The 13,297-nt window shown below is 43.3% G+C and overlaps 1 protein-coding gene across 1 annotated transcript in view; it reads left to right on the plus strand.

Moving 5' to 3' along the window:
- Positions 1 to 13,297, plus strand: part of TMEM260 (transmembrane protein 260) — a 169,557-nt gene that overhangs the window by 135,203 nt on the left and 21,057 nt on the right. Inside the window, exons 4-5 of the mRNA XM_019551165.1 lie at positions 10,837 to 11,014; positions 13,082 to 13,195. Coding sequence (XP_019406710.1) covers positions 10,837 to 11,014; positions 13,082 to 13,195 — 292 coding nt within the window. The remainder of the gene's footprint in view (positions 1 to 10,836; positions 11,015 to 13,081; positions 13,196 to 13,297) is intronic.

Here is a 13,297-nt window from a genome sequence, read left to right on the forward strand (position 1 = left end):
AAATACATCCTGTCATGGAGAGTTTGGTCTGTAAGAAACAGAGATAAAATACCATTGCCTCAAATTATGTTTATTATTACAGGTTTAAAGTTGGTCGGACTGAACATTGAGTTTACAGTTGCAGAAGCCAGCTGAGTAATGAAGAGCAATTAGTTTCATGGGGTTTTTTTGTAACCCAGTTCTGCAAGGGTTAGGCGCATTAGACAGTCTGTAGGGGAGGGCAGGCTAATGGGTTGTAAGCAATAATTAGTTGCCAGGTAGAAATGCTCAGGATGCCACGCACAGAGCTCTTTCTGAATGTCCTAAGTTCTTGACAAAAACAAGACAGTTATTCCTGGGCATGCATTTGACATCATGGTCTGCATCCTTGCTCCTGAAATGCTTGCGTGTTTCCTTTTGACAAGCAAGAATGGAAATAACCTGAGTTAAGTGGGGGTTCCCCCCCAGAAACTGACTTTCTCTTGATTTATGCACTCAAGGTGAAAACCTGACCCCACTGAGGTTGGTAACAACAGCCGTTCAGGTTTCCAGCCAGAATTTCAGTTGCTGTCAGTGGATGTCTCTGGCACATGTCGGCGAAAATAATGTGCCCCTTCTTTCTGACATAGCCACTGAGGCAGTGGGCCAAGATTTAATGATATCACAGGTTAAAAACTATCATCACAGTCCTTTCTTATTGGTAGTTTATGTAGAGTACAAGGCATGAATGCCTGTATGGATGAACCACGTTGTTAAAGCACTGCTCAGAAGCTCTTGCAGTGGTATTTCCTTTAACTCGTCCGCTCTGTAAGTAAATAGGCTCACAGAAGAATAAGAGTGAAAAGGACCTCAAAAAGTCATCTGGTCCAACTCCTGCTGTAAGCACAGCTGACAGAGGAGTTCGTTGTCCGGCCTCTCTGTCTTCTGCCTTTTCCTTAATGAAGCCTTCAATGATAAGCAAACCAAAAATCCCCTAGTGAGCAGAGTATCTTCAGTCCTTCATTGAGTGTAGGATCCTTCCGCCTTCTGATGCCAGGAAGCTTTAGAAAACATAGACTGGTGTTCAATTCAGGTATTTGGAGGCCAATGAAAAGACTCAGTAAGGTCTTGCTCATGAAGGCCTATGCATCTTGGATTCAGGTAGTCTATTCCCTACCTTGCTGCCTTCCTGGGTTCAGAGAGGCTTAGACAAATTGGAGGATTGGATGAAAAAGAAATCTCATGAAGTTCCTGAGGACAAGTGCAAAATCCTGGTCTTGGGACAGAACAATCTCATGCACTAGTACAGACTGGGGACTGGCTAAGCAGGAATTCTGCGAAAAAGCACCTGGGGGTGACAGTGGACCAGAAGCTGAATATGAGCCAACAATGTGCCCTTGTTGCCAAGAAGGCTAATGGCATACTGGGCTGCATTAGTACGAGTGTTGCCAGCAAGACTAGGGAAGTGATTCTTCCCCTATATTCAGCACTGGTGAGGCCACATCTGGAGTCCTGTGTCCACAAAGACCTGACCACACAAAGCCTTGGCTGGGATGATCTAGTTGGGGCTGGTCCTTCTTTGAGCAGGGGGTTGGACTACATGACTTCCTGAGGTCCCTTCCAACCCTCACCTTCTATAAATCTATGATTCAGTTTTATACGGCTTATTACCTCTCTGGATAACTTGGCTAGGAGTCTCATGACAAATTCTGATGATAGATCACTCAGATGAAATTAATACTTTGTTCCTGTAATCTGTGGTGTTTTGGTACTTTTAAAATTTGCTTTGTGCTATGGAAAATGTTTCCTTTTGAAAACGTTATGATGGTGTAGTGGCTTTAAAAATACAATTTTGGTCTCTCCCATTTGCTCAGTTTATACATCAAATGATGTTTTTTCTGCTGATGCTGAAGATTCAGCCTACAATATAAGAATTAAGTTGTGTTCTTTCTCCCTTTTACTTCCTCACGCAATACAAGTGACAGCAGTGGCAGTCAGAAATTAAGTGGCTGCTCAACTGCAAATACTCAAGGAAGAATAGTCTACTTGAATATTCCCTGCGGTACCTATATTAGCTCTTCAGTTCTAAGAGCAGTAGAAACGGTCTTTTGTCATTAAATAAGTGTTTGTGATTAGATGGGCATGTGACAGGCACTTAGACAAAGAGGTCCTGTTTCTGGACTATTTGTATCACTAATGATGATGAAATCATGTTTTATGTTCAGTTCCTTTTAAAAATAGTCCTTATTTCAGCATTGAAACACAAATGCTGCTTATGTTTTTTTTATTTGGGATTGGAAAAAGAGCATATAATTTCAAAAACAAAACGAGAAATTCAAAAACCTTGGTAGAAAGCACGGTGAATTTGAATTAATGAGAAGCTCACTTGTTGTAGGTATAGTCAGACCTTCAGCTTGCCTCTGTTAGAAGGGTATCACAACCAGAATTGTTACTTCTTTAGTCCTGTTGGGTCGTTAGCTATTCCATTGGAGTTGTACCAGTTGCAATGGTAAAATGGTTTGGTCCATCTTTTTATTCTGTTTTCCCTTGCCACTTCTATCATTTGGGTGGATAAAAATTAATGTAAGAAATCAATATTTTTGTCGATAGAAATACTTTACAAATCTGGTATGTTTAAATTGGAAATTATGCCAACCTTTATAAAGTTCTGGATTCACTGATCTATTAAAATAATTAAAATTTAAATAAGAAATATTCAACCACATTTGTTTTTGTTTTTTGTCATTTGTTTGCTATTAACATTTTAAAGGAAGTCAAACCACTGTACCGGTGGAATTCACTGGTGAAGCACCTAGACTTAACGCTTTTGAAGTGCTGGGCCAACTTTAGACATCAATGGCCTTTTCTGCAGATGTGAAGAGGACTTTTGTCTTCTTTTCAGTTAATTCAGATAGCTATTTTCATAAACTCATTTATTTGAAGTTGGTAAATCAACTGAGATTTGGAAAGAAACAAATTGGAAAGCTTGTTTCTTCTTCTAGTCTGTGAATAAAAACAAGGTGTAAGGATAAGTTCTGTTGTTTCAAAAACTTCAAGGACATGATGACCAGCACCTGTTCATGTTTCTCACTACAGGTACAGCTTCCTTTGTTTAACAGATGAGTTGTAAATACAAGATGTGTTTTATTAACTTTGTTTCTTCCTTATCTAGCACATTTAAAGTCATTTCATACAACTAATAAGAGGCATTTTAACTGAGTTTCCACCTAAATGTGGTTTGACTTGCCTTGTATGTTTAAAAAAAAAATCTACAAAGTAAGAAACGTAATTCATATTTTTTCTAACAGAAAAAATTAGCTTGATATTTACATTTTTATTCATACAATAATGTAGCTAATATACAATTCTGTCTGGTAAAAAGTAGTACCACATTTAGTATAAAGGCCATATTTACTTGCAAACTGTTGTATATAATGATTACCAAAGAATAAGGATACCTTTGCTTTGTGAAAACAAGTAAAAAGGACAAAGCAGAACAAGATTAAAATTGGTTGTTTAAATGAAGGATTTCTGTTGGGTGATGTAGTCATTATTGAAATCAGTGACTTGCTTTATTTTTTATTTAAATCAGTTCATAGTATCTTTGTGTTTTATGAATGCAAGTCACAGGGGACTGCCCATGTCCCTTGGTGTCTGAAAAAAGCAAAATATTTAAATGTAAGTGGAAAAATGATAAACATCGGGAGCAAGAAACACTTTAAACTTGCATCCATCCTGTCTCTGATGCTCTCAACTTGTCAAGGGTGGTGCTCTACCCACCTCCAGTAGTTCTGCTCATGACTTCTTGTCTAGATGATTGATAAAAATAAAAAGCTTTTGGAGTTGGTCTCATTAGTAACTAGGATTTGGGGAAAGACTCCTTCAGTTTGCCCTACATTTAAGGGAGACTAGTTATTTGAAGCCCAAAAGACTTCCAGGCCAGCCCAGCCAACTCCACTCACATTGTTTCTAAGAAGGTTAACCACAGTCTCTATGAAAACTCTTTTAGCAAAGCATTAGCTAGACACTTTCTTATTCCCGGAATGGATGTGGCCAACTCAGGATGTTCCCAGTGAGTACCTTGCACTTCTCCATGCTGTCGGCTAGGGGACATTGCCTTCTGCGTGGAATGGCAGTGAATTCCCTAGAGGTTGGCTTACCCTCATCCTTCTGCCCAGTGCCAGCTGAGGACACCCCTGTGCCAGGAATCCCTTGGAAGCCTGTTTTGTGGCTTCTCTGTGCTGGCAGGCAAGCAGAGAACAGTTGCTGTACACACAAGGATTGGGTCAGGATTGAGATGCCAAGGGTTTTTATTTTTATTTCTACTATGGGAAAAAGTTGACCTATCAGTGTTCTAGGCAACTCATGCTTTCATCCAAGGTATGGTCTTCACTTCTTCTCAGTATCCAGGTCCTGTCCTTCTTCCTCCATGTTATACATCTATCTTCCATCCCAGCCCCTGGAGTACTGCCTGAGCCTTCATCATTCACCTGAATTAATGCCACCATCTCCTCCTTGGCCGCCTTGTTTCCTATTTTGTTCTCCAAATTGTTCAAAATGCTACTCCTAAAATCGTCCCTTTCCACTGCTTTGACTGCATCACTCCATTCATCCATGATAGTGACACTGGTTTCTTTGGCTTTTTATACCAATTACAAGCTGCTTCATCTCATGTTGAAGGCCTTGTAAAGCTCTGTGCACAGCAGTGTTTGTACTCTCATTTTTCTCTCCCTCCACTTCATTTAATTTGGGTTTTAATGGAATTGTTTAAATGTCTTCGAAAGAAGGATCCATCACTTAACAAGATGCAAATAAATGTGATTGGAAGGTTGGTCAAGTCTTTGTTCTAGATAAAAGACTCGTAGGAGCCAAGAGTTAGTGCTTTAAATGAGGGTCTTCAAAAGGATCCGGCCACAAATACAAGGAGACAGATTAGCATCAGTCAGGCTATGACCCCTTCCCTTTACAGCTCAGTTCCCATAGGAGGAGTGTGCTTACCTTACTGAGGACTGGGCGTGATCCCTGGTTTATTTAATACCTGTAATCTGCCCCTTCATGTGCCCCTCTCTATCTGAGCACCGCATCCTTAACAGCTGGGGAAGTGAGAGCACCAGGACCAGTGAGTCCTCTGCGCCAGACTTCTTTCCAGATTGGACAGGTGTTTCTGCCCACTGGGGGGCAATTGCCAGCAGCTCAGCATTGCTGGCCTGGCACATCAGAAATGGCAAGTCAAAATGGAAAGAGCAACGTTCAGCTTCACTCAGTAGCACTTCGGTGACTCGCCATTTCACTATGTAATTGGTGGTAGAAAGATCTTTTGTTCAGAATGCCTTCATCATTTAATCAAATGTTGTTTTTTTAATGGTGTGGAGTTCCAATGTCAGTCCCACTCTAAAAAGTGCTTGTGTAAAATGCTATTTTTCTAAAATAATTTATTTTTAAGTTTGAGGTACATTAGTGATGAGAGGCCCTTACCACTGTGTGCTCTTCAGATGCACACTCACAAGGAAAAGGCAACTGCTGCCTTGAAGGGTTTATGGTCAAAGAAGCTGCTTCTGCAGTAAACTTGCAACAAGCAGACCTCCCTCCTACCCCCCAGCCCTCTGTGGAAGCTCCCTTGATCTCTTTTGGGGTCTATATTGCTCACTGTAGCACTGAGCCCTCAATAGACAAGAGGCAGAGAAAAGGTGTGAGCAAGCAAATGTGTTCAAGGGAAAAGGATTTTGCTGTTTGTGTCGGGGAGATGTATCTACTAATTTCCTACCTGCTAGTTTTTCCTCGATTCCTTTTCTAGGACACCACCAAGTCATTTACAAAGTGGTGGTTGGATACACGTGTGAAAACTAATCAGAATCTGCCGAGGTGATGTGGGTGTCACCAAGAACATGAACTGAAGGCAGTGGAATTGCACAATGTGACTAAAAGCAGAGTTTTATCCCCAGAGTCCTGTGAGACTGGTGAACTTACATAGAAAGGGTTGACTCTGATAACCCACTCAGTTTGCAGTGACAGCTTTTAACATATGCTTGATAGGAGACGGTTGAATTGATCCTTAGACGTAGAAACTCACAGGGCGTATGTACGTTGAGGCTGCTCCAGTGCACTGTAATTACCTACATTGAGGCTGCTCCAACATGTGTCAATTAATCAAGTCTTCTGGAACAATTAATCAAGTCTGACGGATCATTTCAGCTTTAGTTAAAGCACCCCTACTGCCATTTTTCCGTGCGGGGACACTGATACACATGATGCTCTGGGCATTTTAATTAGAGCGGTTCTTGTAGCCACTTTAATTAAAGTGTGCCCCGCCTCCTGGAGCGTGTGTATAAATGCCCTTAATGCCAGATTTACAACTCTTCTGTTTAGAAGAGGAACATCTCCTTAAAATAGGGAAAGTTACTTTGGTGGCTTGGGTAAAGGTGTAGTGGTTTGTGCTGCAAACAGTCATACTCATCATTTTAAACAAAATAATTACCTTGTGATCCAGCTGCTATGTACAGGGGACTTTTACGTATTCAGGCAAAAGTACACTCTTTTTAAGCCAAAGCATATTCTTCTCAGGTTCAAACTGTGAAAGCAGGGCCTGTGTAGGTAAACTGCCTGTAAATTTTTACCCTTCTTTAAACGAGACAAAACCTCCCTCTTAAAAAATTAGGCAACTGTGGCGTCGATGCTTACGCAGTCAGATGGGTTGCAAATTGGCTGGAGGGCTGCACCCAGAGAGGTAGTGAATGAGTCTTTCAACTTGGAGGGAGGTGGGCAATGAGGTCTCCCAGAGCTTGGTCCTCAGGCCTGCATTGTTTAACATACTCATCAGCAGCTTGGACAAGGGGGTGAAAAGCACCTTGTTCAAAGCTGCAGATGACACTAAGATGTGGGGAGAGGTAGGCATGCTAGAAGGGAGGGACAGACAGCAACTAGCTCTGGACAGGTTGCAGAGGTGGGTGGATGAGACTAGGATGAGATTCAATACTGACAAGTGCAAGGTGCTGCACCTGGGGAGGAAGAACCAGCCGCATACCTACAGGCTGGGGAACTCCCTTCTCGTCAGTGCAGAGGCAGAAGGAGGTCTTGGAGTCATTATTGATTCCAAGATGAACATGGGCCGGCAGTGTGGGGATGCAGTCAGTAAGGCTAACTGCACTTTGTCATGCATCCACAGGTGCATCACAAGCAGGTCCAAGGAGGTGATCCTCCCCCTCTATATGACACTGGTCAGGCTGCAGTTGGAGTACTGGGTTCAGTTCTGGGTACCGCACTTAAAAAGGGACGTGGACAACATGGAGAGGGTCCAGAGGAGGGCCACTAGCATGATCAGGGGCAACAAGGCAGGCCATATGAGGAGAGGCTACGAGAACCTGTTTAGCCTCCACAAGAGAAGGCCGAGGGGGATCTGGTGGCCATCTATAAATTGGCCAAGGGGGACCAGTAGGCAATGGGAGAGTCCTTGTTCCCCCAAGCACTACTGGGAGTAACAAGGAATAACAGCCATAAGTTGACTGACAGTAGATTCAGGCTAGGTATCAGGAGGCGCTACTTCACAGTCAGGGTGGCTAGGATCTGGACCCAACTTCCAAGGGAAGTGGTGCTTGCTCCTACCCTGGGGGTCTTCAAAAGGCTGGATGAACACTTGGCTGGGGTCATTTGACCCCAGTACTCTTTCCTGCCATGGCAGGGGGCTGGACTTGATGATCTGCTCAGATCCCTTCCAGCCCTACCAACTATGAAACTCTTCCCCTGATCCCTGCCACAACTATTTCTAAAGCAAAAGACATTTTGTACTTTATGGAGCATTTTAAGTGTGGGCTTTCCAAAGGGCTAAGCAGATTTAAGCGTGCCTCTCATGGGTTTTCACTACAGGTCTCGGGTAGTACCCAAACTTGTTGCTCACGGTACCTGGGCAGCCCGTATGGTAAAATCCTGATTGGGTGAGTTCTGGTGCCCCTGTGCTTAGGCAGATGCTGGGATTATTTTAGGAGCTTCATGACTTCCTGCTTTGTTAGCAGCTGGAACCCAGAAATTGGTTTCTGTAAAGAGTTCTGTATCTCCCCTCCCAGGACTCATGGAGAACTAGGTGGCATCACAGTGATGACTGAGAGTCACTTGAATCACTTGGAGTATTAATAAAAATAGTCCAAAATTTCACATTTTTCTCTCAGATTCTTTACTGATTTATCCAGAAAGTCATCAGAACCTCAAGCACTGGTTAGGTCTGAGCTAATATCTGGGAGCTTGGCCCAGGGTGACCAGGGATTATGTGAGCTTTAGCCAGTTGTGCTAGTATGCTGCAATCCTACTGTGCAAAGCAGCCGTTACTGTTTCAGGAACCAATTGCTGAACGTACAAATGGGGGTATGTATTTTCTCTTGGGAAGTGGAGTGCAGAGTGCTCTTTTCCATTGTAGGCTTGGTGTTGAAAAGTGTATTTTGACAAAATGTGTATTTCTTTTGAGTTTGCTGGTGTGGGAGTGTAGGGGAAAGTTCTTGAGCCAAGCAAACAGGCCTGGGAATGGTTAAACCCTGTAAGAGCTTCACAGTGAAGGGCACTCATTTGGGACCAGCCAGGTCTGTGATAAATATTTCTAAAATAGAATAAAAATCTGTCCTAGCAATGAAAGTAGCAGTGGTGCTTGTCCTTCTCCCTGCAACCAAGCCACGGCAAGTCAGATGTCTCGGCACATTATAGCCATCATTTGGAGCTGTTTTACAATATCTCTCACCTGTAGGTTTCAAATCACTTTCCAGAGAGACAAATATTAACCACATTTTACAGATAAGGAGAGTATAAAATGGTCTTCTGTATTTCTGTCCACTAGTCACATTGCCTCCTATCTCTTATGGATTAAGGCAGTGGTCCCATGAGGTTATCCCCCATCCCTTCCTTAAGTGCCATTTGGATCCCCTGCACCCTGCTCCCTTCTTTTCCCCTTCCCCTCTGCTGTTGTCCCTGCTTGTCACACATAGTGGCTATGCATGCCAACAGTTGGCCACCCCTGGGTTTTAAGGCATTCACCCCAAATGCCTGAGCTGACCTCTGCTTAGATCCATTAGCTTTACTGTGCACCCAAAAGGTTGATGGGTCCAAGTTGCTTTAGCTCTGGCAAGGAAAGGAGCCTTTACTGACAACCTGCTGCTTCTGCTCCCTTGTATCGGTGAGGTAGGGGTGGGGCCTTGCTTGTACACTCCCACTTACCTCAATGTTACTACCGTAAAAACAAAAAACAAACACTTGCTATGCTCATCTGCTTGAATGAGTCATTAACCAGTGAAACAGTGAAGGTGGCGTCATTGGTGACTTCCTTCAAACTGTATGTGCATCGGCGCAGTAACTATTTAGAAATGTTTAAGAACTATTTAGAGCAGGAGCTAAGAAAATCTTTCTGAGCAGCCAGAGTGTTCAGTTAGCATGCATCGAGGAACCTGCTGACTGCATAAAAACCACAGGCCAAATGTGGTGATGAGCCTCAAAATAAATTAACCCCCATCCTTGTAAAGACCCATCCCATGCCCTTGATGTCGGTATATTCTCGCTGGGTCACACCAACTCCAAGATAACATCTCCAGTCTGGGTGACTCGCTTGGCAAGCATGGTTGTGGTACGCTTGTCTGTGGCCAACGGCAAGCAAGGGAGCATTGTGACCAGCATCTTGTCCAGCTGGCTTTCGGTTTCCGGGGCGGATGACCAGGTACCCCCTTGCAGCTTGGTTGACTGGGGGAGCCTTTGGTATGAGTTCAGAGCAAGGCTCAAATGCATGGCTTTGTAGCAGAATACCTTCACCTCTTTGCCCCCATGCCTTCAATCAGGCCAGCTGGGAAATTTAAATTTCTGGGGCAAGGGTCTTCCACCCTTTGCCCTGGTGATTAAATTCCAAGGTTGGCCATCTTAACTGCCCCACTTCTCATCTCTGTCTTAGTGAGAGTGGAGGAGGCAGTCTCTTAGCTAGCTTGAAATAAATGCGGTGGACTCTTGCTGGAATGGAGTAGGAAGCCAAGGCATCTGTTGAAGAGCTGGTCTAATATGTTATGGGAGCGGGGGGGGAGTTACCCACCGCCTGGGGAGGTAATATACCACCTAATGGGGATTTAGTATTAGCTGTAGCAACTACGGGGTCTTAGAACGTTCCTGGAGAGCCCAGGGACTAATCGAATCTGGAAGTCACGATGGCCAGGATTACTGTGGTGAGGCTTGGATTTGCCAGGGGAGATTGCAAGTGTCCAGCTGTTCTGTGCTTCACATGTTGCTTCTGTTGTGCCTTATGCTTGCTGCTTTGCTGCAGTTTATACTGTTTTTTTTCCTTCTCATCTCTGGCCTTGCTCCTAGCACTGAGGTGCACTTTTCCTTCCCAGGCTGTCAGTGTTCCCTTGCCCACCCCCTCCAAGAAGCTCAAAGCTCACCCATAGGAAAGCTTTCTAATGCCATCCGTCATGAATATCCATAATCCACTTTTTATTCAGTGTCTCGATGAATTTAAGTCTGCACCGTTGCCCAGATTCTCCCAGCCAAGAGTATCCGGTTAAAAGCATGACTCGTTGGCTGGGTGTACCATGACCCATGATGCCATCACTCATCAGGGGTTCTCAACTGACACGTATCCCCGAAGTTACCACTGTGCTTGATAGCAATAATGTGTGTGGCACGCTAGCCCTTGGTCATTGACAACGTGCATCCACAGCCTTGCAGAGCATATAGCATGGTTAATAGCTGGTCTTCCTAATTGTGTAAGGAAATTATTAGGCGAAGCAATACGTTAACCATATAATGTTTTGGAAGGGTGCTGGGTGGCAGTCATAATTTCTGCTGCTACAGTGTGTTTAAAAAGGACAATAAAGTAGGCTCTTTTTGTTGGAAAAGAAGATTTCATGTTATCTGTGTTTGCAGGCTTTCTGGCTCATATGCTGGAGGAATCCTTGCTGCGGGGGTGTTTTCATTTTCTCGTCTAACATGGCAGTGGTCCATTGCGGCAGAGGTTTTTAGCTTAAACAATCTGTTTGTGGGGCTGCTTCTGGCTCTTACTGTACATTTTGAGGAGGCCTCCACTGCGGGAGAGAGAGCAAAGGTAACCTGTTTTGAACAACATGCACTATTCTTTTGTTTTTGATATTATCTATCGTATTTGGGTTGTAGATTTTTTTTTTCCTTTTAAGTTTGATTTAAATAGAAACTTCCAGTGTTTTAGAAGTGCTCAGCATCCCTTTTCCGTGCAAGCTGCCGAGTGCTGAGCACATCTGAAAACCTGGCTGCTCTAGTGAGGTGCAGAGCTCTTGTATCTGGCCCAATAGTCAGGTGTCAAAATGGAAACTATTAAGTGCTGTTCAGAGAGCAAGGTGGGAAAGTGATTTGGGGTGAAAAATCCCATTTTTGTTGAAATGCTCTGCAGAGAAGTTAGACTTTGCAGAGAAAATTTTTTGTTTTTAATCTCCTGCCCCCACCCCCCCGAGCCAAGAGGTGATATTGTCTGTGAGTTTTAATCTTCCGCCCCCCCTCCCCCCCGAGCCAAGAGGTGATATTTTCTGTGAGAAACAAAGACTGTCTACAGAATATTTTTATGTAATCAAATTCCGCATTCCACTGAAACAGAGATTCAGCGAGGCCTTTTCCCCAGCTCTAGGACTGGGCTTGCATTTTACATTGCATGAGAAGATAATACATTCAAATCATTTTTAAGAACTTGTGTTTTCTTTTTACCGATCCCACGGATGTGAAAATAGTTTAGGATTTCTGGATGTTTTTCTTTTGCCTAAATATCACTAAGAACATTTCCCCGCTCCCTGTCCTGCTTATTAAATAACCCCTGAACTCCAGAATGCTGGGTGCGTCTACACATGCACTTTGCTGTGCATTAGACTAATGTGCAGTAAAGCATCACCGTCTGTGTGTGCCGCAATTAGTGCGCAGTAGATTAATTTACTCTGGTGTAGCATAGTCCTGTCAGACACGGGTACTGTCCTACACCGCAGTAAATTACTGTGCTTAAATGCACGTGTGGACAGCAATTTTAGGATTAGTTTACTCTGGCTTAAACCGATCCAGCGTCTATTCAGTCGCATTAATTGCATGCGTAGATGCACCTGCTGTGGCTTAACATTTTCAAAGTTACGGTTTGTGATTTGTGATGGTAATCACAGCCAAGATGTTTGTGATAGTCATGTGTGACTTTCAGTTGCATCAGGTTTTTGGATATCTTGGCACGTCTGAAAGTGTTTTGTATTTAAGACGTACAATTTAAGAGGCTCCTTAAGGAGCCTAATTTTTTTTCAAAGGCATCTTGACACTTAGCTTGCCCCGACTGAACAGTCCCTTTTGATTGTCTGGATCCCAAAGGCCTGTCTGAAGGTCTTTGTATGTAGTGAAACGGTGTGATTTTGGTAGTTGGGAAGTCGTATTCAGTGTAAAATGTCAGGCTATCAATATTATTTCCCACATCAATATCCTGCATGGATATGGTGAAGGATGAATATTCATGTGAGTGAAGGATGAATATTCATATTTCACATATCTGACACCAGCTGGCTAGCAAAGCAAGCAGAACTCTGGCTACAATGTCAGCATGAAAGTACCCAAGTAGCAAGAAAATCAAAGGACTTACCCTGCCAGAGCTGAACGGCGGAAGATATATGGGCGGATCCTTAGCTCTGATGTAAATTGCTTTTGCTCATTTGACTGTAGCAATGGTCTGGGCTTAGGTTGGCGTTCTAGACCAGGGGTGTCAAATCTGGCCCGCAGTTCGCTAGACTGACCCCATGTCCCAGCTGCAGCCCTGTGACCTGTGTGCAGTACATAGACTGCAAGTAGCACTGGGGGTCAATTGTGGACTCCTCACGCAAAGCTATTGCTATCCCACCTTTGTTTATATTGTCTAGAGATAGTGTAAAAGTTGATGCTATTGATGCCGAGTATAAACTTTATTAAAAATGTCTTAAATAGTTTTTATATAAAACATGTGGCATACCCATAAATGCACTAAAATAGTAGCATTTTCTATGACAATGTAAAGTGTTTAATACCAGTAGTATAGCTGCATTTCTTTATAAGATGACCAGAGATCATATTAATGTTGTTTCCAGCGTATGTATATTTTTTCCCGACTTCTAAGAATAATTGCACTTTACTTTCTTCGTTTCAGGTAGCTAAAGTTGGTGCCTTTTGCTGTGGGCTTAGTTTGTGCAATCAGCACACCATAGTGTTTTATGTGCTCTGCATTGTACCGTGGGTTCTGTTGCAGCTTTTCAAAGAGATGGTAAGTGCCTTAACTACTCCTGACTGAGAATAGTCAAGTAGGCCATTTTTCTAGTGTGTTTTTTAAGGGCATATTGTAATGCCAAATTATTGCTTTCTCCCT

The sequence above is a fragment of the Crocodylus porosus genome, unplaced genomic scaffold (genome assembly GCF_001723895.1).
Source record: "Crocodylus porosus isolate Cpor-Errol unplaced genomic scaffold, CroPor_comp1, whole genome shotgun sequence".
In the NCBI taxonomy this organism is placed as follows: domain Eukaryota; kingdom Metazoa; phylum Chordata; order Crocodylia; family Crocodylidae; genus Crocodylus; species Crocodylus porosus.